The sequence below is a fragment of the Colletotrichum phormii genome (assembly GCF_030913505.1).
Source record: "Colletotrichum phormii strain CBS 102054 chromosome Unknown BDP81scaffold_15, whole genome shotgun sequence".
Taxonomy (NCBI): Eukaryota; Fungi; Ascomycota; class Sordariomycetes; order Glomerellales; family Glomerellaceae; genus Colletotrichum; species Colletotrichum phormii.
The window spans coordinates 233,710-258,876 of record NW_026851457.1 but is presented as its reverse complement, the minus strand read 5'-3'; the positions used below and the strand labels follow the sequence as shown (position 1 = coordinate 258,876).

The window sequence follows — 25,167 nt, the reverse complement described above, 5'->3', positions numbered from 1 at the left end:
GCCATCCAACTGGGAAAGGTGAGAGACGGAAACAATACACCAAACCTTGGGATTGGGATGGTGAGGGGATGGTAGGGGGGGGGGGATTGGGGAGAACGACCCGGACCTGCCGGGGACACCCCCCACCCGTAATGCCAGAACCCGTCTGATGACGGGAGATTGTCGCAGAGATGCTGGGGCCACCGGTCCATCTACAAGGAGGGTCGCGGTTGATGACACCTCATCTCTCTCTCCCAGACTCCCCCGGCGGCCAGAGAGACTTTGCGGGTTTCTGCCAACTAATGGCCTCTAGCTGGGGGCTTCCTTGGGGGTTACGGTGCATGCTGTGGTGGGCTGCTGGTTTTGGGGGAAGAAGGGTGGATGAGTCGGGACTTTGGGACCCAATTCAGCTCGAGCAGCTGGAAGTAGCCGAAGAGGATCAACAGCGGTGATCCCTCGAGGCGGAGCTCTTGCGAGATGTGGTGCGGGACGACCCCAAGCTTCTTTTGGGGGTGGGATTTGGTATGGAGACTTGAAATGTTTGGCTTGGCTGGCCAGTCTTTCGTGATCTTCCCAGATATTGGAAATTCCAGAATCCATGGACCACGAAAATGGAGACTTGGGAAGGGACCCGCTGCGGTTTGCGCGTGCGGCGTTGCGTTTTGACAAATTGAGCTTTGAATCTGATGCCGATGGATCATGGTAGCCAAGATTAGGTGACTGTCAAAGACGGAGTTGCGAGATGAAGGAGATGACGCTAGGTGAGGGCGATGCCGTGATGATTGAGACTGGAGAGAGAACTGGCACTTCCCATGTTCCTTAGCCCCAGGAACGGGTCGGTCACGAGCGAGAGAGTTCGTTCGAGTGGAGGAGGAGGAGGTCTGGCACACCTGGGCAGATGAGACGAGACGAGACTCAGACTTGGCCGTGTGAAAGAGTGGCCGCCGCCATGGTTGATGATCCATGGTGGACGAGGACGTGGACGAGGACGAGGGAGAGGGAGAGGTCAGGTACATACTCTCTTTCACCCGAGAGCAAAGAGCCAATCGTCGGAGCCGGCGGGGCGGCAGCCTCACTTTGCGTCAACGAGCCGTAGCCAATCGAGCCTCGCCCTGTGACGCTAGTCTCTTTTTAGAGCTACGCGGGAGAGCTGTGATTCGTCACAGCTGGATTCGGCCAAAAGTGGGAACCGAAGCTGGGGGATTCGTGACTTTGGGGGAACTTGGAAGTTGCAGAGACACAGAGACTTAGAGAACAGCCCCAGCATCGTGGAGTCCAGCCGTGGACCACTTCATCTCACTGAGCGACCGGGCAGAATGCTACAGAGCAGGTCTTCAGTGGATGTCTGTACCTATTCTTCACTAGCGCCTGGTTTGCCAGCGAGGTCATAGAAGGGAATCGGCGCTGATGGCGGTCTGGTGTAGGTACCGTGTTGGGGGTTCTCCAATGCTGGGAAGCTGTTTAGTGGTGACTCCCACTGGAGGTACGTAGGGGTACGTAGAGGTACGTACTATCTCTCGAAAATGAGGCAAACCACCGTCGATTGGACCAACATCGCCAATGCATCCATCACATTGGATGCCACTGGATGCCACTGGGACGGGGAAGGGGATGAGATGCGTCCAGTGACCGTCATCCGTATCGTCAACCACAACACAAGAGACAGATTCGGCCGGCGTCACTTGGAGGGTGTTGTGCATGGGATGGGGATTGGGCCGATGGAATGTGTCCATGGCCGTGGTGCGGTATCTCTCTCGTTGCAGTGTTGCTCTTCCTCACGAGTCTGCAAGCCGCATGCAAGCCAACGCTCGACAGGGCATATTCTACTGGTTAGGCGTTTTTTCGACTTTGTTAGATCTTGCGATGGTTTGCTTTCTCAGTGCATTTTTTGTAAATTCCATCGAATTGGATTTCAACTTGAGGTGATACAAAGGCAACGATGGCGGACTAGGTGCTTGTGAGGTGGTGGTGGTCAGCCAGCATCCGGGCGTCTGGGGTCCAGATCCAGAGCTCGTCACATCATTGCCGCTTCGAGAGGAGGCACTTAGATGTGTCGTTGGCGATGGTTCCCCATCGCATACGATCCTCTTGGCCGTGGAAATCACACACTACCGACCACACCAAAAAAGGGAGCCACCAAGACATGCCCGTGATGGGATATCGTGCCTGAACATCATGGAGGAGGATGCGTCCGTGGCTGCGCCGAGGCACGGGGTGACATGGCATGGGCACGACGCGGGAGGGAAAGGATTTGTGGGAATAGGTAGGTATCTCGCATTCAACTCTGTGTCTTGCCTCTGTCATCTCCATGTGTAAGTGCCCGTGGGCCCACGGCAAGCCGCATATCGGTGCGCAAGAGACTGCGTGGATGGATGAAGCCTAAAAGGGCCCGAAGGAGGTGGTGATCTGCCCGCCTGTGCCCCCAACGTCACAAATGTCGACCAACAATGACGAATTTGTCTCTGTTGTGGTTTCTTATTCCTCGGGCTGAGCAGCATCGCACTAGAGATACCACGCCCCCCCCGTGCCCCCTTGAGTCGGGAATTCCAAGCAATACTCAAAAACCCTCTGCCGTCATATTGTAATTTTGCTTTTCTCTTGGGGTGGTGCATCAAACATCCCGCGTTCTGCTGCGTGCTGTGTGAGTCTGGTTGTCTTGGGGAATGCATGCCCGGAGTCCCTTCCGATTCCCCCCGTCCCTGGTCCAGACTTGGAGATCAATCAGATTAGGTAGCCAGGCATGGGCTTGGTTTGACAAGACCTCGGGCCCCCTTGCGCAAAGAACGTGTTTGGGGATGTCTTGCACTCTGCTAATTAGAGAGGATTGACTCGTTCGGTTCAGTAAACGTGTAAAGTGCCTGCATAGGAATTCTTCTTTGGTTCCGTACGCATACTGATGGTTGTTTGGTTTGGTTTTGTCCAACGTTTGACACGTTCCGTCATTGAAGATCTTACAAATTCCTTCATGGACTTTTCATCGCATCGCCATTAATGACGGAGTAATTATCGCCCTCACTTCATGGATGGCCAATCGTCTTAGTGTGAGAAGTTTGGACCGTTGAGAAGAAAATCAGCAGAGAAATTTTTATGATCCGAGAAATTAGATGAAAACCCAAGGATCTAGGTTGTGTCAAGCAAAGGCAGGAAGGGGAGAGAGGGAAAAAAAGGTTTCCGTCCCCCCTCATCCCGATCTCGTCCCGAAAGACAAGCAAAAGCCAATTCGCTCTTTGACCCTTTCGCTTGTGTGAGATGATGAGGAGATGGGTGATGGAGTAGTTGAAGCTCACGGTTGACTGACGCGTGAGGTGGTGAGAGTCGTGAGAAAGGGGTGGTGTGTGTCGGGAGGAGCTAAGGGAGGGAAGCTTTGCATGAACGAACTTGAAGCTATGTTGACATTAAAAAGGGTAATCAAGGACGAGGAAGGACGCGAATACATGAGGGGGAAGGGTTACAGAAGTCCAGACGAAATAGAGTTGCTCTTACATTTCCCCTTCATTTGCGGCTATCACAACCGGGACAAGTCATGATGATGATGTCCATCAGACTTGATAACGATCTCAACTTAGCCAATGGCTGGGTACTTCTTTCTTTGGTCCCGTTGAACAAGCCCGGCGCGGGAACCTAACATGGAAACTCAAAAAAAAGAATGGTTGACTTTTCTCGTTTTGCCTTTTTTGGCTCTCGGGCTGCCGTGGGCTGTATGGGCTGTCAACTCTAGCGGCTGCCGCAACCGCATCAGAGAAAGCCTAACGGCCAATGGCGCCAGGAACGAGTCATGTTTTTGCCAGACGGGCGTGACGGGGAGAAGCGGTTGGAACTTGGTGCGAGGAGTGGTTCAAAACGGCGCGCTTTGCGGTAAGACCTCTCCTCCCATCCCCTCCCGAAGCCACGCATCCCACCTAGGGAAACGGGGTGTGAAAGAATAAAGAAGGGCAACTTGTGCCCGTTTTCGCAAGACGATAGTTTGGCTGGTCTGGTTTGATCGTGGTCTGGTCTGTTTATTTTTGCGGATGATCTTCATGCAATCGTTATGCGGGGCCTTCATTAATGGTGTGTGACTGTGTGTGCTGTGTTGGTGATGATGGTGGGTGTTTGTTGCCGAACGACCGTTTGAAGCAGCTAGACTGCTGCTTCGTGTGCATTCTTCTTTTTCCCTTGCGCACAGTTGCGCGCGATGGTCACCATCTTAGGATAAGTCGCGGCATTAATCGTTCTTCTGGTGTTTCTCTCTCAAGAAGAGGGGTTCGATCAAAGCAAAGGGCACGGATTAAAGTCAAGCATGATGAGCAGAGTCAATAAGAGTCATTCATATCGGCCCGGATTGTCAGATGGTGCGAATTGGACGCGCGGTGTTTACAACAAGAGACGGCATCGAGAGGGTTGAGGTGAGGGAATAATGTGCTGTGTGTTCGGAACCGGTTTGCTTGGACGGCATGGTGTTGAGAGACGACGGATGGGTCTAATGAGACACCAACAACAAGTCAGGGCATGGCATATCTCATCGCATCGCGATCTCTTTTTACCGCAACGAGGAGGATCCGCAAAGGTGGGCCTGCTTTGTGAAAGTTCGGGACGATCACGATGTCGGCCCATTCTGCCAGGTTTCTTGCGGCATACGTACGCTAACAGCGAGGTAGTAGCTAATGGAGAGGCGCCGAGTATCAAGAGATGAGGGTACTGTAAGGTAGCTCTCAGACCGGCGGCCGGGCTTTTTTGAGTTGCCTTTCAGGCCCGGCCAGACTGCGGCTGTCCACGTTTTTCTTGGCCGGGTTCCTCTCATTGTGACAGACATACAGCACGGCGGCCCGAACCCCAAAGTTGCGTCGTGTCGTGCTGGCGGTAGTGAAATTTGGGGGACCTTGTAATATGAGTTTGACCTCGGACAGTGGCACTTTTTGATGAAGGTCAGGTCATGATAGCCACCACTAGGGAACGTTATGGCAAGCACCAGGCTGAGTTTGGTAACGGCTCAAGATTAAGGTCGCGCCGCCTCCGGGGCCAAGATTGACAATGACAGACAGCTGCCCAGCTACGGGGCCTAGTAGCTGCTAGACAGGCGCGCGCAAGAGGTCTAGAAGAGCCGTGATAGCCCAAGCTAAGAGCAAGGTTCCTGAGCCGTGGGTTCAGGGCCAGTCTCGATACGGACAAGATTCAAGATGAAGAGTGCCCAACTGAGAGTTGCTGAATACGACTTCATCTTGCTCATCCTCGTAGCTTAGGATGAGTGTGGTATATTTCACTATTGTGTTGCCGCGTGGGAGGTGTGACTCTATGAGGAGGAGAGGTCCGTGGGCGAGCTGGACGGCAGCCAGCCGGGCAAAGAGTTGGAGAAGGTTGCTGCCCAGTCCAATTCTCACTACCTATCCCTCGGTATCAAATTAGGGAATGCCAGAGAAAGAGATGGAGATACCTACCCTAGAGTGAGTGACCACTGACCAAAGTGAGAGACCTGATTGAGAGTGAGAGTGACCGGCGAGCATCAATGAGAGGAGAGATGATTAGGCGTCACACCCCTGCCTCACACGCGCTAGCAGACGTGTTCGGTGCCCACACGCCCCCTGGTGACCAGCACCTATACCCACACCTCCCAAAAATACCACTGGAAACTGGGACAAGTCGTCACCGAAGCCGAGATGCGGTTGGAGGAGGGCACGTTCTCAGGAGCCGCTGGGGGTGTCGAGTGAGAGAGAGAGACACACACAGAGAGAGACAACCACAGACTGGGTAGAAACTGGAAACGCCGTGTGCGACGACGCTTCGTTCGGCCGGATGTGTTGACGAGCAGATCCCAGTCAGCCCTTTTTCATGTTGCGTGTTTACCTTTACACTACGCCTTTTATCTTCTTTCTACTTGCTCAGTGGAGACCAACGGCTCTCAGTTCCCTTGGGGAGTGAATGCAATTGTATGAATTTCCATCCAGTCGCAGAGCAGCTTTTGATCTGTGAGGTCCACCTCTGTTTTTCAGAATGAGAGTATCCGTAGTGCTCCTGAGGCTACTGAGGTCATTCAAGCTTTCAAGTTCACTGAGAGGACGGATAGACCCAGAGGCGGAGTGAGAGCCCGGCGTGAGAGTGAGAGTGAGAGGGGCCACGGGCGGGCGGCTGCACCCACTTTAACCTTCTTTCCTCGCTTCCATTCGTTCTTTGCCGGCCTTCTGCCGCCAACTGCGATTCCGCCCACGTATTCCTTCCTCACTCTTTTTTTTGTTTTGCTACACTATTCGTATGGATACACTGCTGGGCTGTGGTCTTCCTCTGTGTTGGTGCTGTGGCAGCTGTGCTGTCGAGAGTTCCATTTCTCGTCGTCCCCTCATCCTTGGTCGTGCCGGTGGTGATCAACCACTCGTGGTCTTGATCGTCCCTCCCACCGCTCGTCCCACACCCCCCTTCTGCTCGTGTCTTTCTCACCGCACCTTTGACCGCCGGGCAGAATAGCAGCCCAGCAGCAGAGGAGCAGCGCAATTATCCATTGCAACATTAATGGAACTGCAGTAACATTTTCAATACCGAAAGAGCAGCATCAGGCACTGTGTTTGGTCTCGCGGCTGTTAGTGGCGGCTGTTTCTCGTCTGCCAGCTCATCATCACCACCACTACTTTTCTCTCACTCTCACTCACTCACTCACTCTTTCGGTCTCTCGTTCTCACTCTCACTCGTCAGTCTCAATCACACCCTCCATCCAAACCCAATGCTTCTGAATCCTCGGCCAATCCAACCATCTCACAGCTTTCCCAAAAGACAGAGAAACACCCACACCCCCCATCCCCCATCCCGCACACCACCACATCATCATCGCAACACACACACACACACACACACATGCAACGCACGTCCACCACCCACCACCACCCACACCAACATCCTTACACCCCCCTCCCCTTCCCCCATCCACCATCATTCATCCACCCTCACATACATCTCCATCCTCCATCCCTGCTCGTCTAGCGTGCTCTGTCTTGCCTGTTCCACCGACATTACCAGCTCGCTGTGGAGACGCCGCAAAGCCTCACTTCCATGACTGGACATTCGTTGCGCTGCTGATCCTGTCGACTTCTTTAAACCACTGGCCTCTCGCCGTCCGCCTTCCTGAATTCTCCTGCGATCGTCTTCCTATTCGAAGCCACAGACTTTCCTGTACCATCGAACATCAACTCGCCTCAACCCGCCTCGCCAAACTTCAAGTCAAGTCAACTTTGAATCCTGCTGCTCGCACAAATCTTCGAGACCCCCAACAATCCACCAAAAGAGTCTCGAATACCAGGAAACAATTCTTGACGCCGCCGGGTCTCATTGTTTCGCTGCGCAGCATCAGCCATACTACATAGAAAGACAAGAGCCAAACAACAACGTTTTGTCTTGCTTGTCTCGCTCCCAGCAAAACAATTAATTTTCCCCGCCCGGTTTCCACAAGTTTGTCACTCGGGAGACCTTGAATGCGTTGGAGGAAGAAGAACGAGGCTGCAGCAACATCGTGTCACATCACACCTCGTCTACTACCGACGTCTAACACCACACTCTATCCCTCCGTCTTGACTCGGACGGCCTTGGATACCTCAACCGAGTAGAAGCCCGACACGCTTCACTCTTCTCTACTATACCAAACCCACCCTAGCTTCTTCGCCCATCACCCCGCTGTTCTCCGCCGACTTGACTCAACATGAACCATCCTTACAATAACGTCCAGGAGATTCAGAGGCAGATGCAACAGAAGCAGCAAGAGCTGGCAAACCTCCAAAACCTTCTTCTTCAGCAGAATGCATCAGCAGCACCGCAAGCTGCCCAGAGCAATTTCAACCTGCTCCCGTCACAAGGGGACTACCATGTAGACGCCGCCGCGGCCTTCACACAACACCAACAGCCCAATGCTGCTCCTCTGCTTAACCGCAGGGCCACAATACCCAGAAGCAAGTCCAACATGGGCTACGCTGCCCAACCCACAAGAATGATGGTAATGCACCACCACAGTTCCCATCACCATCATCATTGCTCGTGACCATGGTGAACCAAGTGTCTGTGCTAACAATCTCTTACAGGAGCGCACAAGTGATGACTCCCCCCATCCCGTGAAGCGCGCGAGGGTCATGTCCCAGCAGCACCCCCGCGCCACGCCCATGACGGGCATGTCTAGAAGTGCTTCCAACAGATCAGAAAAGTCTATCCCTTTCATCGTCAAGGGCCCTCTGCAACCCCTCCAGACGTCAAATAACCCCAATCCCATGATGGATCGCTTCTATCAGAGCCAAGATGACCCTCATGTCTTGTTCGAGTCTTCCCTCCAGCGATCGCCAACAAATCGACGCCATTCGGGCCTCTCGCCTGTAGAGGAGAACGCAGGTTTTCCAGAGGTCGGCATGAACCCTCTCGACTTTCTCGCTGCGCAAGACGAGAGCATACCGTCTCCAGCCATGGTCCCGCCGCCGCAGAACTTCCTGACGCCCTACGATGGCCGGAATTCACAGGCCAGCCTCATGAACTCAGTTTGCCCGTCAATGAGCTCTGGCACATCGGCTGCCGAGACCATGCCTCTTACGAGGGAGAACAGCTCCTTCGACAACCAGTCACTTAGCGGTGCATTCGGTATGACAAGAATCAACTCGGCGCACTCGCAAGGTGCTGCTGACTTTATGTCTCCCGAGGTGTACGCAGTCCCCTCCGGCACGTCACCGAACAAGTCAGATTATCTCGCCTACGTCGGCGCGGGCACTAGCCTTTCGCCGCAATATCCTCAGCAGTCGCCCATCGATGAGCAGTTCCTCACCCAAGGCTCGTCGATGATGGAGCGCTCCATTTCGGCTACCAGCAACGCATCCACCAAGTCAAGCACTGAGCGCAGGGCAAAGGAAGCACGCCTCCAGCAGATTCAAAATGCGAGCCGCACAAAGATCTGCCCCAAGCCGCACGATGCTGTCAAGTCCCAGTCGGCTGCCGCTAAGAAGGAAGGCAAGGTTGCTGTCTCTAAGGGTAGCTACACTCGTCCCAAGCACCCAAAGGTGTTCTGCGATATGTGCAGCGATCACCCCGATGGCTTCCGCGGCGACCACGAGTTGCGCAGACACATCAACGCTAAGCACGAGGGCATCGTCAAGAAGTTCGTGTGCCGCGACCCCAGCACGGTTGGCATGCAGAGTGGCGTCCAGGCCATCAACCCGCTCTCCAAGTGCAAGCAATGCGTCGCCCGCAAGCAATACGGCGCGTACTACAACGCTGCAGCTCATCTCCGCCGCACGCACTTCAAGCCCAAGACTCCCCGTGGCAAGAACAAGCGGGGCGACGACGAGGAGAAGCGCGGCGGCAAGGGCGGTGGCGACTGGCCCCCCATGAATGAGCTGAAGCAGTGGATGGAAGAGGTGTTTGTGGCTGCCGACGACGAGGTCGCCGAGGGCGACGCCCAAGAGGAAGACGAGGAGGAGACTCAGGCCACGGCCCAACAGTTCGACCCCTCCATGTCAATGGACCTGTCTCTTGGCCACATGGGCGAGAACATGACATACGACATGGGTTTCCCGCAGTCCTACCACATGCCTGAGTTGGCGGCGATCGACACTACCCAGGCCTCGTACCTGGCTGTTTCCAACATGCCGCTCTCCTCCGCGTCGGAAGCCTTCGCCTTTTCCCCGTTTGGTCAGAACTCGCCAATGAACAACGGTCTGTCGCACGAGACGGCATTTTCCATCTCGTCGTCAAACACCGTCACACCCACCAACTACCACCAGGACTCGCTTACAGCGGAGGCCTTTGAAGGCTATGCTGCCTACTAAAGACTAATTGGGAACGTTCTTGAATTCTCACGGATTTAATTCTTTTCTAATTTGGGAATCTTTCGCAACTCGTGTCACTCGTGCCGCACTCTCTCCCGCGAATCGTGATTGGGGTTGAGATCTTGGGCTGTTGGGCCGCGCTCAGGCGTTCATTGGGCCGACTTTCGGTTGACCAACTGCATGACGCGGCTCTGCCCAACACCGCCCTCCACCACGCGACCTCTAAAGGGTCGGTCAAGAAAAAAGAAAAAAGAAACAAGAAATCATGATAAAAAAGCGAAAACGATTTTCCTTCGATTGGCAATCATGTCATGACATCATGATCAGTATCAACACGGCTGCCCGGTGTAGTCGGCCGGGTGGAAACACTCCGGGTCACACCCGCGCAGCCCGATCTATTCCAATGCTCCGTTATCTTCGGTTCACAGTCACTTCCCGACTTTCTTCGACGTCGACCGATTTCTATTTTTATCTTTCTCTCAGCCGGTCGGGTCGCGATACGTTTCACAATGGCTCAGTGGAATGCGGTGACAGCATTTCGCGCCTCAAGAGCCGAATGCCTTTCGGTGGTGCAACCGAGGCCTTGAAAACATTGCTGTACATATACACACACACACACACACACACACACACAAACGGCCACGTTTCTGGACAACCAAAACAGTTTCCAGCGGATGGATCAAAAGGGGTGGTGGGAGGCGAACGGAATGGCAACCGTCGCTCCCGCGGTCCCGATATGGTACACAGGCGTTGTTTTCCTCTCCGCAAGGAGATTTTCCTCCCTTTTTATTTTTGGAATTTTTACAATCTTGTGATTTTCTTGCATGGTGTTGGGGACTTGGGAAGGGCTATTCACGCTCTCTGGGAAGACGAAAGGGTTCGTCCCGTAGACATGTATATACATGGGTTGGATGGATGGTTGGTTAGGTTCAAGACGCACAGCACGCGCTTGCGTAGGATGGGTTCAAGAACACGGAGGGCATGTGGCAAATGTCCCACTGGGGTGTATAGCATGAAACAAGCAAACTAGGTGTTCATCACCTTTCACCTCATTATTTGTTCTCAGCACGTGCTCTGGCTTCCTCATTGGTCTTTGTCGTGACCTGACTTTGTACGTGCCAGTGAAGCATTCTTACCGGTATGTTTGTTTACTGTGTCACAAGAGGTTGAATGAGGACAACACAGTAATTATGACTCATGTCAAACCATCCTTGAATAGAGTCGAGTGTAAACCATCACTGCAACTAGGACGATAGGCCAGGCCATCTGAGAGGCAGAGTCTGGGACTTGAATACACCTCTTCTTGGTCTGATGAATGCCGTCTCTTTAGACTGGATTTGTACTGAGCTTGTGAGTCCGACGATGGAACCCGGTGGCTGGAAGAGGATGACTAAACTCTGCTGTCAGCGTCTCTAAACTCATGGAGAGGCGGCTTCTTTTCTTAGTTCTGGTCAATTCAGGGTCACTGATCTCTTAAAACGATGGCTTGTATGAGTTTCAGGCGGCGCTCTGTCCTGACTGGCAGACTAGCTGCTGTTGATATGCGTCAACCTTTTCTTGGACTGGTCCGGGGAGACGGTCTATTTGGAGCGAGGTGTTGAGTAAGAGAAAAGCTTGTCCTTGAGGACGCCGAGAGACTATCGTGAATGATTTGGATAGGATGAGGGGCCTTGATAACTTGGTTGCGTTTCGACTCTGTGGACGTTCTTGTCTTCGACTATGTGAAACAAGATAGTCCCTTCCTTTGGCGTTCCATTCTCTATGATCTGCGACATGGTCTGTGGGGGAAGGGTGCGTGTCGAGAAGGAGACCCAGGTCAGCATGTAGAGGTTGTCATGTCTACCTTCAAAGTTGACTAGATTCTCAATCATTTGAGCTACCAAAGCCTTTGGAATCGATATCAAGGCCCTCCGAGTCTGCATCTCGAGATACCTAATTATTGGCAAGGAGGGTTAGCGTTGAGGCTCAATCGCGGCTTCTGAGGCCCAAGACTTAATGACTCCTGCTGGTGGTTCAGATTATTCCCCTGGTCGTACTGGCTACGAGCGACGAGCTCGAAACATCGTGTAAGATAGAGTGATACGGCAAGAAGAGAGACCAAGTGTAGATACCTTGAGTAAGAAGAGGGACACTGCCACCTGATGATTTGGCTTCACGTGCCGATGCGTCGATTGAGAGAGGGAGTTGAGGTAAGACTTGGAATAATGAAGCCAATTGGCGAGTGATTTGAGCAAGGAAACTTTACATAGTCAGTTGATCAATGTTTCCTGAGTAGGGATTTCAGACTGTCAAGTTGGGATTGTTGACGCAGGGTGGAAGCTCTCAGAGGCCAACTGCAGTTAGGGGTAGAATGATGAATTACCGAAATCTGCTCCTCCCTCGACGTGTACTCCCTGCGCTGTATATATATCTGAGCTGCTCCTTTGTTGCTTGGACTCCTTACTACCTCTAACTAGCCCCTATCCGGGAGGGCTCTGAGAAGGCGCCCCTTCCAACTAGGCTTCGTCCTCGAAGCTCAGTAGCGATGAACGCGCTGCGTTATCTCCCTGCGGTAGCGTTGCCAGCTGATACTTCTCATCAACCCACATGGTTGCTTGATTTGGACAGAATTTCCAGTCAGATGCCGGATGCATTTTTCGAAACGGATGCCGAAGTGTTACTAGGTAAGGTAAAGAAAGCAGGATTGTCGTTGACGGATTTCCAATTCCGCGTTATCAGGGTCCTAGCCGGCAACGAACTGATAAGGGGGCGCGGGTGGTTCTTTACTAATAACTGCCGGAACGCCTTCTCCCTCACTCTCTTGGAGAAACTCGGAACCATTCCTTCTCTTCAACCCCCCACCCCACCGATTCCGACCAACCTCACCTGTTCCGCGGAGCTGCAACCCGCGCTCCCCCCGGCTGCGACAGCAGTAAGCGAAGAACACAGATATGGGCCCGGACGCTGATGCGACGGAGGCCGTGACGCCGCCGTCGACGGCCGCGGGATCCGCATCGGTCCAAAAGCGTCCTGCCCCTGCATCTGCATCTGCCGAAGTGCAACGGTCCAAGAGGGCCAAGTACACCCCGGTCGCCTGGTAAGCAAACGACACCGACATCGACACCTCGGTGAGGTGATGATCATCGTCGGAAAGACATTTCGCTGACAGGAATCGGCCAAAAGCAACGAGTGTAAAAAGCGGAAGCTCAAGTGCATCAAAGAGGACCATCAGGCCGTGTGCCGACGATGTCTCTCCAATGGCGCCGAGTGTGTCTTCATCCCCGGCCCGCAACAGACGCCGCTGAGAGATCGCGAGGCCACTAATGAGAGAGATGATTCCATCAATCCGTATGAAGCGCCCAGGTGTCCAATCACGAAACCGGTAGACTAATAGTCGTGACAGCTCACAGTACAAGAAACTGAGCGACGAGGTAGCAACTCTGCGAGAGCAAGTCGCCACTCTAACCTCGTCCCTCCGAGAGCTCACCGGAAAGATTACACAAATCAACACCCGGTCGCCAGCAGCCCTCATCGGACCACAGCACCCGAGCCCTCTATACACGAGCGAATCCAACCGGAGACCCAGCGAACCGAGGGAGCCGCAATTTGTCGGTCCTACTAGGTCGGCCTTCAGCCTTCGCATCGCGGAATCCTCTCTCTCCCGCGTGCACATCCAGACCCGCGATGCGTCGGCGACGAGTAGATCCGCATCACCGGCTGCTTCTGCGAGGGCTGTGTCCGAGACCTCGGAGCATCCTGCCTCGCCATCGTCGTCGCAGAAAGACCTTGATTGCCTGTTGACGTTCGAAGCTGACGAACTTCTTCGGCTGCTTGATGTCTATCAGGATGATGTTGAGTCTGTGTACCCATTTACCAATATGAACGATGTCTCTGCGAACTTGCCGTATATTCTCGACTTTGTCAGGACCCAGCAGAACCCACTGGCTGGGGAAGACTTGGTCGCCACCGGTGATCGAGCCAAGATCGAGCTCAAGGACGTCCAGATTGTGAAGGTAGCGATTGCGACGTCGATAGTAATGGAAGCTCAAGGGCAGAATGCCATAAGTACGAAGCTGGTTGATGCGGTGGAGCCAATCGTGTGCCGTGTCTCTGGGGAAGCCTTCATTGATCTGAAAGAGCTCCAGATCATGACCATGCTGGTGAGTACCGTGTCTCCTGTGAACTGATTCAGTGATGGGTAAGGCCCTCAAATTTTTGCTAACTCAACGTTAGAGTATCTACTGGTTCCACTGCGGCGAGGAGTTGCTAGCATGGAGATCGATTGGTATCTCTGGACGAGAAGTCCTGGAAATCGGTCTTCATCGCCGCGCCATACTTCTCGAGAACTTTAAAGATCCCAAGGAAAGGGACTGGGCCCTGCGGTGCTTCTGGTGTGTGTATGTACTAGATCGCCGATGGAGCTTCGGCACGAGTCTGTCTTTCGGCCTCATCGATCGCGACATCGACCCCGAGTTGCCGGAGCCGGTAAGTTACTCTGTTCTTCTATCAAATTCCCACAGACATCAATGCTGACTAGGATTGCTCAAGGGAGACGAGTATCCGTACCTGAGATGCATGGTTGCCTACGGGAGGCTTTGTTCCAAAGTCTGGGAGGCACTGCCGCCCTTCGAGTCACCGTCGCAGTTTATCCCCAAGGATACAGTGGCGTTCCTCGACTTCATGACGCTGAACTGGCTCAACGCGATACCAGAAGATCTGCAGCTTCGGCACCCAAGGCTTGGTCTTGCTCCCAGGATCCAGCCACGCAGCGTGCATCGCCTCCGTACCCTGCTCTACCTGCGAGGAAACCACATGCGCACGCTCATCCACCGCCACCACGTCCTCAGCACCGCCGGTATCAAAGCAGACATGCAGAGCGCGAAGCTCGTCACTGAGATTGCCCTCGACACGATACAAGTACTTGTCCACTTGAACGAGACGAGCGACATCTACGCGCGGCAGCAGCACGCTTTCAACTACTTCCTGATGAGTGCCTTGGCGGTGATCCTCCTAGCTGTGTGTCACGCACCAGGTGTCTTTACAGAGCCTTGCAAGGAGAAGTTTCTGAAAGCTGTACAGCTGGTCAAGGGGTTCTCTCGTCACGGGCATGCTAGTCGGAGGCTATGGAAGACGATTCGAGGTCTCATGCCTAGCATCAAGTCGTTGGGTCTGCGCAGCGATCCTGAGAAGGGTGATGCCCCCCAACCTGTAGAGAACGGAGAGACGGAACAGAATGAAAACCACGCCAACGGATTGGAGCAGACTGTCGGTCAAAGCGAGCGCGACGGGAGGCGGACGGAAGCCACGCGGGATGTGTATGAGTCTGGGCCACCGACGGCAAGCTCTATGCCAGACATGTTCAACATGGGTAATGATCTTATGAACCTCTTCGATGCGTTTGGGCATGCGAATGCTGGGCATCCGGCGCCGTCGGACTTTCCTGTTGGGTTCTTTGAAGGGAACGATCAGGGGATGTCACTAGGGGATCCGGAGGAGATTTCACGACGATTTCAGGAGTTGATTTGATACACAATCCGAAGAGACCTAAGTTTTCATCATTTTCATCTATCCAAACTCCAACTCTTGCTTCCCGCGTACCTATTTATTCTTAGACTACAACTTCTGTGTGAACGAAGACCCCAGTCACAACGTTATCAACCGCCGGCACCTCGAACTTCTTCCGCCCAAACGAGATGTAGTAGACCACGCCGAAGGTCAGCCACCCAGCCATTACAACAATCGAGTAGTTCATGTTCTGCGGGGTAACCGGCATCGCCGAGGGTAAGGTGCTGAAGATGATCACCACAGTCATCCAGATTAGACTGATGACGTTCAAGATGGGTCCCACGACGGGACCAAGCTTGAATGGGCCATAGTCGGAACGGCTCAAGTTCTTCCTTCCGTGTACCAGCATGTACACGATGGGAATGATGTAGCTCAAGTACATTCCGATGATGGCCATGGACAGAATCGCTTTGAAGGCGGTCGTGTTACCGAGGTAGATGAACCCAAGCAGCATCTGGAGGACCGTGACGAGAACGACGGAGTGGACGGGGATCTGCTGGCGCTTGTTGACCTTGCTGAGGTAGTGATCGTACGGCGTGGCCTTGTCTCGGGCGAAAGCCCACAGCGTGCGCGAGGTGGACGTGATGCCGGCGACGGTGGCGGCCACGGCAGTGAGGATGATCATGAGGGACATGAAGGTCGCGCCGCCGTAGGACTTTGTCACGTCCATGAAGATTTGCATAAAGGGGAACCCTGTCGGGGTTGAGAGGAGGGCATCGAGGGGACCCGTGCAGAAGAGGAGGACGGTGCCGTAGACGAGGCCCATGATGCCGTTGACAACGACGCTGCCGACCATGGCGATGGGGACGTTGCGGCTTGCGTTGGGCATTTCTTCGGCCAAGTGGCATGCGGCATCGTAGCTGCGTAGATGTGTTAGTGTGTGTACAACACAGGAGGGGGGATTTGAGCGTACCCGAGGAAGGGGTAGACGGCGCTGATGAGTCCGACAAGCCATGAGACGCCGTCGCTCTCCCAGCCACTGGAGTTGACGAATTCCGTGAAGACGAACGAGGCTGAGTTCTTGGGGGCCATGACACCTAGAGTTTTAAGTTATGATTCCCGTTTTCGAAGTAAGGATACTCAGTCACTTACCCGACAAAAGATTGGCGGTGGGAAGGAGTCTGTGACCCCAGATGTTCATAACCATGCCGTATACCAAGATCGCCCAGTAGAATAGCATGCCCTGCCACCTTTGTGGGATATACGAATCATCGTTGAGGATAATGAGGGCCTGAGTCTGGAGACCGGCTGCGAAGGCGGCCGAGGAGGTCAGAACGACCTGGCCGCCCACGGAAATCCATCCTGTTGTGAATGCGGCCGCGAATCGAGTCGATGGTGGGCATAGTGCGGCGACCCAATGGTATTGACCTGAAGAGGGAGAGAATGTCAGTATTTGGATGCTTGTAAGTGCCCTTCAACTTTCTTCCTTGAGTTGAGAACTAGGTGCAGTTGCTTCACAATGGAGCTTGACACCGTTGGAAGGAAGAATTTACCTCCGGCAGTCGGATAAATCGAAGCAATCTCTCCGAGCGATGAGGCGATGCAAATAGTGCAAATAGTGGAAATGATGCTTTTCACGATGTTAGTCTCGCCTAAGTGGTGTCGCCAAGAACCCCCAGTTTGCATGTTAACTTACAGATTGTAGAACAAACAAGGTGCGCCTCCGCTAACTAGGGCTGGCGCAATGACTGTTGACAATGCCTCCCATGTTGCCATAAGGCAGAGACACAGAGCTCCCAGTGCCGGCAACGAGAATTGTCTCTTCAACTCCTGCGTGTGCCCGAGTTGGGCGAGGCGCAGGTCGTCGCCATTGACATCGTCGGTCTGGGACTGAGAGTCGATTCTTCCTAGAGTCGCGGTATCTTTCTTCATGTCGTTTTCCATGATTAACAAAAACTCTGAAGTAATTACTATGTCGTCGTACGATCCTACAGAGTTGACCCCTGTGTATCGGGCGATTCTCGAGTTATGTACGCCATGGCTATTACATACAAAGACGGTTCCGTCTTGTCTTTGATCTTATCACCGAAAGGGTTGTCAGGCCTTTCAACCAAAAACAAGCCTCGAAACCTGGCTGCAGTGCCGCGAGTTCTCCCAAAATGGAGACGATATCCTGTACCGGCGGTACCGCAGCAGCTTCCTGGTCTACCTTATCTTCAGCACAAGGTCCAATCATCAGCACTGTTATAATCAGTGGTCAATCACAAGAGCTTCTAGCAAGCTTCAAGGCTGGAATCTTTAATACACTAGCTTCTGTCAATGGCTTATCTAGGCCGGGGTTGAAGATAAGAGAGTGATGGGGGCATTGTCTTGACTCGGTGGCGTTCCGTCTTTCCGAGCGGTTTCCGCGTTGTACACTTAAGCTTGTGCTCGGAAACTCTTCCGAGGGCATTAGCAGACAAAGCGTCTCGTCTCATTTAATGGGCCAGACTTTCGACGTAACATCTGTCCTTCTCTATCACAGTATCACTATCAGCAAAAGCCAATTGCAAGCCTCTTATAGGTGGTTCCGAAAGTTGTCTGAATTCTTCATAAAGACACAGTCTTGCTCAGTCTCGAACACCACCCTGTCAACTACTTCCGGCCACACACCTCTTCAGCACCCCTCCCTCCCTTGTTCCGACCTTCCTTACTCGACCTCCTCTCCCACGATGGCACCCATTCCGCACCCCCTGTCCGCCTTGTCTCCGGAAGAGACCAACCGGGCGCGAGACATTGTTCTTGCGGCGCACGGCGGATCAGTGTTGGACTTCAGAGTGATTTACCTGTGGGAGCCGCCAAAAGCAGATGTGACCAAGTTCCTGGAGCTCGAGCATTCTGGTAAACTCACAGCCTCCTCACCGAGACCGGCGAGATGCGCACAAGCCTTCTACGATGTCATTGGTGGCGCCAGCAAAGCCCAGTACACCGAGTCTATTGTGGACTTGGGCATGGGAAAGATCGTTGACCAGAAGATCATTGGTTCCGAGCACCAAGCAAGTCTGACTGTGTATGTCTAGCCCTCGAAACATCCGCCCCCAGGTTTCCACTGAGTTCCGCAGCGCTAACATGCATATGTGCTAAGCTATGAGTTCGAGACCCTCGCCGAAGCTGTCGAGCGTTCCCCGCTCTTCAAGGAGAAGATCGCAGAGCTCCAGCTGCCAGAGGCCTTTGAGGTCGTCGTCGAGCCGTGGCCTTATGGCGCACCCGATGCCGCGGACGGGGACAGCCGCTTCTTCCAGGCCCTGATCTTCGCCCGTGACACGAGGAGCGGAAACCCGGACTCCAACTTCTACGCCTACCCCCTTCCCCTCATCCCCGTCATGGATGCGCACGCCAAGGAGATCGTGCGCATCGACGAGCTGGCTACCGGCGGCAAGGGTGACGCCCTCCAGGGCAAGACCCATAAGCCCACTATTGTCGACCACTGCCAGGAGAGCGAGTACGTGCCCGAGCTGTTGCCCAACGGCACGCGCAAGGACTTGAAGCCCTTGACTGTTGTCCAGCCCGAGGGTCCCAGTTTCTCCATCACGGATGGCAACCTCATTGAGTGGCAGAAGTGGCGTATGCGTATTACCTTCAACCCTCGTGAGGGTGCTGTTGTTCACGATGTCCGCTATGATGGACGTCCCGTCATGTACCGTCTCAGCATGAGTGACATGGTAAGTCACGAGAACACTGTTACTTGGTACCAGTTCATGAACCCCCACTAACAATACTCGTGCTCTAGAATGTGCCCTATGCTGATCCTCGCCCACCTTTCCACCGCAAGCAAGCCTTTGACTTTGGTGATGGTGGTCTTGGCAACGCAGTCAACAACTTGACCCTTGGCTGTGACTGTCTCGGTGTCATCAAGGTATGCCTCAACCCTTACTCATAGTCACACCAGTGTACTAACACAAGTAAACAGTACTTTGATGGTGTTCTTACCGACGCCAAGGGAAGTGCCGTTGAGACGAAGAACGTCATCTGCCTTCACGAGCAGGACAACGGTATCAACTGGAAGCACACCAACTGGCGCACCGGTCGTGCCGTCGTCACCCGCCGCCGTGAGCTCGTCATCCAGTTCATCATCACCCTCGCCAACTACGAGTACATCTTCAACTTCAAGTTCGACCAAGCAGCCGGCATCGTCGTCGAGGCCCGTGCAACCGGTATCGTCTCCGTGGTCAACATCGACCCCGGCAAGACCGCCCCCTGGGGCAACGTCGTCAGCCCGGGTGCCTTGGCGCAAAACCACCAGCACGTCTTCTGCGTGCGCATCGACCCCTCCGTCGATGGCCACGAGAATACGGTTGTGCAGGAGGAGAGTCTGCCGCTGAAGATGGACCAGCGTACGAACCCAAACGGCAACCTGTACGAGGTCAGGCAGACGCCCATCACGACGTCGGCGGGCTTCGATGCCGCCCCGATGAACAACCGCGTCTTCAAGATCCAGAACCTCAGCAAGCCGAACCCCATCAGCGGCAAGCCCGTCGGGTACAAGATTACGCCGCCGCCGACGCAGCTTCTGCTTGCCGACCCCAACAGCGTGCAGTCCAAGCGTGCGCTGTTCGCGCGTCACCACCTCTGGGTCACGAAGTACAAGGACCACGAGCTTTTTCCGGGTGGTCGTTATACCCTGCAGAGCAAGCTCGAGGTCGGCGGTGTCAAGGATGCTGCTGATAGGAACGAGGATGTCCTGAACAAGGATGTTGTCGTCTGGAGCGTGTTCGGTCTTACACACAACCCTCGTATCGAGGACTGGCCCGTCATGTGAGTATTTGCCTTGCTTGAGATCTCCTCTGTGAATGAAGACATGACTAACAATTACTTTAGGCCTGTTGAGATGCTTCAACTGCACATTACGCCTTCTGATTTCTTCACTGGAAACCCTGCGCTTGATGTGCCCTCAAACAAGGACATCGGCTCCCAGTTGACTTCGGGTAACCAGAGCTGCTGCGCCGAGAAGGAGGCTCCGATCAAGAGCAACTTGTAAAGGGGCTGATCAGATAAACAATCAGTCTGTGTATTTTATGAAAAGCGCTGTTTTTAGACAGAGCATGAGACCCATGATATCAGAATCATTAGTTACAATTTCATCTCCAAATTACTACAGTATTGGACCTTGCGAAAGTCGACGATGCAGCGAGCTGAATGTCTGAACCAGAAATCTCATTGCAGATCACTTCCATTTCGTTAGAATTACCTGCATTGGGATATCGCTTACGATGTATAATAGCGTTTGGCTCTCCCATAAGTCCTCTATTTACTTTGCACGTTCCAAGACCCTTGAAGGTTTCGTCTAAGTACGACCAAAGATAGCAGCAGCGATGGGGACTCGAATGGGACTACAAGCGCAACAAGAACTAGATGAGACCTCGAGTACTTCATGTCGTCGGATAATCAACAGCATCATAGTGTTCTGATGGCTTGCCATTCTCAAAATGCGTCTTTGTGTTAATTTGAAGAAAAGTTGCAGCTGTGCTGTGATGGCCATGATGCTATCGGTGGTGCGTTACTTGGAACTGAGGTGTGCCTACCGTCAAACTCGTCTGCCGAGTCTGTCTCGAAAACTCTTGCTTCAATCATTCAAACACGCCATGGTGATCTGAGCTACTATCTCCAGTGCAGCCCTTCAAAGCATTGTGACCCACTGATATCGGTTGCCCCTTCCTAAGCTTCACGAACAATATTAACTTTTCTCTAGCCTCCATGTGTCGAGAATCGGTGTCAATTTACAGTGAGATAAGATAACCCTACGTGTAGGTTGCCATCGGAACGATTCCGGCGAGGCAGAACGCGTCAACGAACCCCCACAAAGATAAGAGAACGCACAACTCGGAACCGGAATTCGCTTGATTTAGTTGATTAGATCGTGTGATGGTGGCGTATCGCCGACAAACACCAAGGTCGTTGACAACATGACGCAAAGAAAGCCGACTTTTGTGTCCGAGATCGGTGATGTCCACACCAAGGAGGATATTTGGGTTACCGCTATCTATATGATCTCCCATGTTTCCCAGAGCTGGGTCCCATCATGACCTGCACTGCCTTTTATGTGTACTCCTCTGCGACACAACCGCCAAATGTTCGGCCATATTAGCAACGACTAGTAAGTACGTACGTCAAGCTTCGCGGCTGACACATAAAGACGTCACGTCGATGAAGTCGTTGCTCATTCGATGTGTGCATATTTTTGCACATCTCCAGGTGTTAAGCAGCAATTTGAACACTTTTCCAAGAGTCAAGTATCGCAGCGCCTGTGAAGACAGGAGAACGAGTCAGTGAATGGACCGATTGAATCTTTCACATTGAGACTGGAGCTCTGCCAGCTTACACAGCACGTGTTGCCGGGGGCTTTTCGATACACATTGTTTGTGTCGGCAGCAATTGGTAGGCTAAGTCAGTGCCATGGTGTGGGATTCTAGGACCAGTGGGTGAAATGCAGGGCAAGTTTGGCGTTGAAGAATTGTTCGGCATCAAAATGGGGCCGCGGTGGATCTGAAATAAGGTAAGGTCTAGTGCGTCTCCATCAGCCAGATTGGGCTTATCGCCTAGGGGGCATGTCGTGTTCGACAGAATTGGCTGCTTGTGTGGGCTCAAATATATTTGATTTCGATAGTGCTCGGCCACGACACCGAAACGAAGTCCGGATCAATCCCCCTATTCAAACATCGTAAATGCTTGTGGTGTCTTGGAGAACTTCGAGCTTGAGAGGCCGACACGTCATGAGAACTGATTGATGGGGAATAGGTGATTTTCATTGTAGACATCACTTGGATCTCAAGGGATCCCAGTTGAAGAAATCCTGCCTTTTTAAACAGCCGCAAGGCCCGCCCTCCGCCTGAAGGCCATCTCAAATTTCCTTCGTGATCGCCGTGCGTCCGACAACCCCTGAAATTCCCACGTGCGCGACATCGCACGCTTTGATCACCCCCAGGCCCTTTTACTCCTCAATATCTCCCTTATCAACAGCACATTCTATGTGAAAGTGTTCTGCATTTAAGCAGCGGTCTCGACCTTGATGCTGGCCGAGCCGGCGGACTGGTAGCCCTCGGTGGCGACGATCATGTAGTCGAAGGAGGTACCGAGGGTCATGCCGGCGGACTTCCAGGCGTTGAAGAAGTTCTGGGTGGTGACAGTGCCGCCGACGCGCTTGCTCTCGCGGATGGCCCAGAACTGCTTGAAGGTCTGGGTGCCGTCGATGGACGGGGCGTTGGTACGGGTGCTCTCGTACAGCTTGTAGACGGAACCGTCGGAGGTGACCTGGCCCTTGAGGGTACCAGCGCTACCGGGGTTGTACGCGCCGTGGTTCTCGACGATGTAGTACTCGATGAGCTGTCGAGGATTGCATTAGCGATTTTGCTCGAAGCACTCGACTCGGTACACGGGCCGGTTTAACTTACAGGGTTTCTGGTCCATCCGTAGACGGTCAGGTAGCTGTTGCCGTTGTTGACGGGGGACCAGGTACCAGAGTACTTGATGCTCTTGGAACTACCAGTCTTCCAGCCCTTTCCACCGACGAAGTTGCCGCCAGACTGCCACTGGATGCTGTACGCGCCAGCGGCGCCGTTGGTGTAGGTGACGGGGGAGGCGCCATCGGTCCAGAAGCTGTAGAAGTAGCCGTTGCTGGTTCCCTGGGAGGAGGGGGTCGAAGCGCGCTTGATGAGGTCGGTGGTCATGGGCTTGTCGGTGGCGGGGGCGGCTAGGGCGCCGACGACGGCCAAAGAGGCCGTGAAGAGAGAAGTGAATGAAACCATATTGACAGGTTGGTTCTGATATGTACAAAAAAAGGTCAAGAGAACGAATGTGGTGGTCGGAGTATGAACAAAGAGGCTGGTGAGGCTGAGAGGGGAGGAAAGGAGAGCATCGTAGGAAGGGCGAGGACGAACCTCGTCCTTTTCAATCTAATTCTTTCTCGATCGTTTCTCTGGGTCCAGAGCAGGAACCGATGATGGGATGACAGGGGAAAACGGAGATTCAAGTGCCGTTTCCTATGGGTATTTGGGCATCGGTTGCATGGGAACTGGGGGTTGTTTTCTCGATGGGACCGCCTTGCCCAGAATTAACTAACCTCGACCCACGTGGGTAGCATTCTTGGGACCGGGTGGGAACTTCAAGAAGTTGCTTCCGTGCCTTTCTAGCACAGTTGCGCGAGGTTTACGAGCTTTTCGGTTTTGGGGTGACAAGTGCCCATGTGTGGTTCACCACCAACCCCTGGGAAATCTTTCCCAAACGGTCGACGAGCGGCCGGCCGTGATGGACCGATGAGGACCTGTGGGGTTCCGCCAATGGACGTGTCGGGTTTATGTCAGGAGTCGGATTGAGTGGCCGCATCGTCGGGAGTAAATGAACCAAGCCGGGGCCGGTGTTGCATGATCCTTGCTACGCTCTCCGCAATTTACGCAAGGGGCATGCTCTGGCACTGCGGCCGAAAAAGCAGTTCCTCTTTTTTCTTTGGAAAACAGTATTAGAGGCAAAGAGGCAGCTCGTCCGTCCCCCTATTACACATGAACGCTTGTTTAGCCGGCCATGCCGGTCTCCAGGATGATATTCATCCGGAACAAATGACAGCTGAAATGATCCCAGAAACCCATCTCAAAGTCGGACGGGATCTCGAACATCATCGTTAAAACAAGCTGTTAAGGTTCGGGATGGTGGCACTAGCAGCGGCCCGTGAACGATTCAGCGACACTTTGGGGGCATTCTGTGTGACTGCTGACCTCGAGGTGGGAATGGATTTCTTTACCCGTCGGCTGAAGTCATCTAGTGCTTTCCGGAGAAGAGGAACGGAGGCTGCGAATATTAGCGTACCAGATTCACTGCATTCTTAACGCTCGCGAATAGTTAGCCTCCATGGTTTCAGTGTGGAGAAGAGCATGAACGCCGAGGTTTGCTCGGCCGGCTTATAACGGTTTCTTATGATAGTACCGGATTTTCTTGTGCAGCCGGACCCAAGCTTTTGTCCAACCTTGCAATAATCTCGAAACCCGATTTTGGGCCATATTCATTCTAGCTTTTCAGGCAACCACGGGAGCCATGCCGGTACTTCAATCAGATGTGTTGCACTGCTTTTGTAGCCGGGTCTCAGCGTTTGAGTTAGACGCCGCAGTGAGCGCCTTTTTGGCGTTATTTCTCTCTTAACAATTTCTTAGACGCGCAGTCTCAACTGACGTCAATTCTAACTCTGAGCTGTCCCTCACCATAGCTTCCGGCTTGACCACACTCGTCTCTCCAGAGTCCAGAGCGAACAGAACCCTACGCCATGATCAACCGGGCGTGTCTGACCTCTGCCGATCTCTGATCTACTTATGCCACATTCCAACGTGTGGCCGTTCTCGACCGGCCCTCCAACGCCCTGGATCCCCTCCGCCATGATGCTGATTCCTACGTAGTAGGGTGCTTGGTGAGATCAAGTGCTGCCCCCAAGCCACATCCCCAACCAATCGATCCTGTGCCACCATCCAGCCGCTGACATAAGCAAAGCTGCGACAACAACGCCAGTTCGCTCGTTTTTGCATTAGTGTATGGCAAGCGAGGGACCCTGACTTGCACAACGGGGCGCTCGGCCTGCACAACCCCCGCATTTCGACGCGTCCAGACTTTCTTTCCCCCTTTCTGACCAGACCTCCCCCAGAAACGAAAGGGCAGCAAAGACACCAGACGAGACGACGTCAGTGCAGCTCCGGTGGCACCACCCTCCGCCCATTGGTCACCCTTTGTCGTCCTGTAAGTGAGAGGTGGCTGTCATGCCTCCTCATCAGACCATCAGTCGCACCCTTCGAAATGCGGGGTGCGTCGACCGCCGTCTGTTGCGGGTGAAGCCGTGGGAGCAGCAGCAGTGGCACAACTCAACGTCGCAGGCGGTGAGGAGTCGTGGTGCTAGCCTTCCCTCGACATGCCACCGGCCAGGCTCGTCGACAGC

The 25,167-nt window shown here is 53.6% G+C and overlaps 7 protein-coding genes across 7 annotated transcripts; 5 read left to right on the top strand and 2 right to left on the bottom strand.

Moving 5' to 3' along the window:
• Window positions 1–7,470: 7,470 nt before the first annotated feature.
• BDP81DRAFT_56429 (key lime pathogenicity protein) lies at window positions 7,471–9,870 on the top strand. The gene is made up of 2 exons (XM_060595990.1): window positions 7,471–7,927; window positions 8,013–9,870. The coding sequence occupies exons 1-2, from the start codon at window positions 7,637–7,639 to the stop codon at window positions 9,735–9,737; spliced, it is 2,016 nt and encodes a 671-aa protein (XP_060442878.1). The 5' UTR covers window positions 7,471–7,636; the 3' UTR covers window positions 9,738–9,870.
• BDP81DRAFT_56436 (uncharacterized protein) lies at window positions 9,870–11,070 on the top strand. Its single transcript, XM_060595991.1, has one exon. It carries the CDS (start codon window positions 10,003–10,005, stop codon window positions 10,765–10,767), a length of 765 nt encoding a protein of 254 aa, XP_060442877.1. The 5' UTR covers window positions 9,870–10,002; the 3' UTR covers window positions 10,768–11,070.
• A 1,571-nt stretch (window positions 11,071–12,641) lies between these two features.
• Window positions 12,642–15,297, top strand: BDP81DRAFT_352993 (fungal-specific transcription factor domain-containing protein). The gene is made up of 5 exons (XM_060586236.1): window positions 12,642–12,813; window positions 12,900–13,064; window positions 13,120–13,876; window positions 13,950–14,201; window positions 14,265–15,297. Exons 1-5 carry the CDS (start codon window positions 12,668–12,670, stop codon window positions 15,240–15,242), a joined length of 2,298 nt encoding a protein of 765 aa, XP_060442876.1. The 5' UTR covers window positions 12,642–12,667; the 3' UTR covers window positions 15,243–15,297.
• Window positions 15,298–15,324: 27 nt separating this feature from the next.
• Window positions 15,325–17,165, bottom strand: BDP81DRAFT_473206 (amino acid permease; the record flags this gene model as incomplete). Its single annotated transcript, XM_060594646.1, has 5 exons — window positions 15,325–16,141; window positions 16,195–16,318; window positions 16,374–16,649; window positions 16,775–16,851; window positions 16,918–17,165. 5 exons carry the CDS (start codon window positions 17,163–17,165, stop codon window positions 15,325–15,327), a joined length of 1,542 nt encoding a protein of 513 aa, XP_060442875.1.
• A 580-nt stretch (window positions 17,166–17,745) lies between these two features.
• BDP81DRAFT_352986 (copper amine oxidase) lies at window positions 17,746–20,495 on the top strand. The gene is made up of 5 exons (XM_060586235.1): window positions 17,746–18,270; window positions 18,346–18,922; window positions 18,991–19,116; window positions 19,171–20,015; window positions 20,079–20,495. The coding sequence occupies exons 1-5, from the start codon at window positions 17,933–17,935 to the stop codon at window positions 20,236–20,238; spliced, it is 2,046 nt and encodes a 681-aa protein (XP_060442874.1). The 5' UTR covers window positions 17,746–17,932; the 3' UTR covers window positions 20,239–20,495.
• A 738-nt stretch (window positions 20,496–21,233) lies between these two features.
• On the top strand, window positions 21,234–21,552 carry BDP81DRAFT_432486 (uncharacterized protein). Its single transcript, XM_060590789.1, has one exon. It carries the CDS (start codon window positions 21,255–21,257, stop codon window positions 21,528–21,530), a length of 276 nt encoding a protein of 91 aa, XP_060442873.1. The 5' UTR covers window positions 21,234–21,254; the 3' UTR covers window positions 21,531–21,552.
• A 692-nt stretch (window positions 21,553–22,244) lies between these two features.
• BDP81DRAFT_324780 (family 11 glycosyl hydrolase) lies at window positions 22,245–23,002 on the bottom strand (the record flags this gene model as incomplete). The annotated part of the gene is made up of 2 exons (XM_060584915.1): window positions 22,245–22,580; window positions 22,649–23,002. The coding sequence occupies 2 exons, from the start codon at window positions 23,000–23,002 to the stop codon at window positions 22,245–22,247; spliced, it is 690 nt and encodes a 229-aa protein (XP_060442872.1).
• Between the last annotated feature and the right edge of the window lie 2,165 nt (window positions 23,003–25,167).

Excerpts from the sequence above, each read along its gene's own strand:
- BDP81DRAFT_56429 (XM_060595990.1), top strand. The coding sequence starts at position 7,637 with ATGAACCATCCTTACAATAACGTCCAGGAGATTCAGAGGCAGATGCAA. Across the intron at positions 7,928-8,012 it reads CCCAACCCACAAGAATGATG|GAGCGCACAAGTGATGACTC; the intron begins GTAATGCACCAC and ends AATCTCTTACAG.
- BDP81DRAFT_56436 (XM_060595991.1), top strand. The coding sequence starts at position 10,003 with ATGATAAAAAAGCGAAAACGATTTTCCTTCGATTGGCAATCATGTCAT.
- BDP81DRAFT_352993 (XM_060586236.1), top strand. The coding sequence starts at position 12,668 with ATGGGCCCGGACGCTGATGCGACGGAGGCCGTGACGCCGCCGTCGACG. Across the intron at positions 13,065-13,119 it reads AGAGATGATTCCATCAATCC|CTCACAGTACAAGAAACTGA; the intron begins GTATGAAGCGCC and ends TAGTCGTGACAG. Across the intron at positions 13,877-13,949 it reads TCCAGATCATGACCATGCTG|AGTATCTACTGGTTCCACTG; the intron begins GTGAGTACCGTG and ends ACTCAACGTTAG.
- BDP81DRAFT_352986 (XM_060586235.1), top strand. The coding sequence starts at position 17,933 with ATGGCACCCATTCCGCACCCCCTGTCCGCCTTGTCTCCGGAAGAGACC. Across the intron at positions 18,923-18,990 it reads GTCTCAGCATGAGTGACATG|AATGTGCCCTATGCTGATCC; the intron begins GTAAGTCACGAG and ends CTCGTGCTCTAG. Across the intron at positions 19,117-19,170 it reads ACTGTCTCGGTGTCATCAAG|TACTTTGATGGTGTTCTTAC; the intron begins GTATGCCTCAAC and ends ACAAGTAAACAG.
- BDP81DRAFT_432486 (XM_060590789.1), top strand. The coding sequence starts at position 21,255 with ATGTTTCCCAGAGCTGGGTCCCATCATGACCTGCACTGCCTTTTATGT.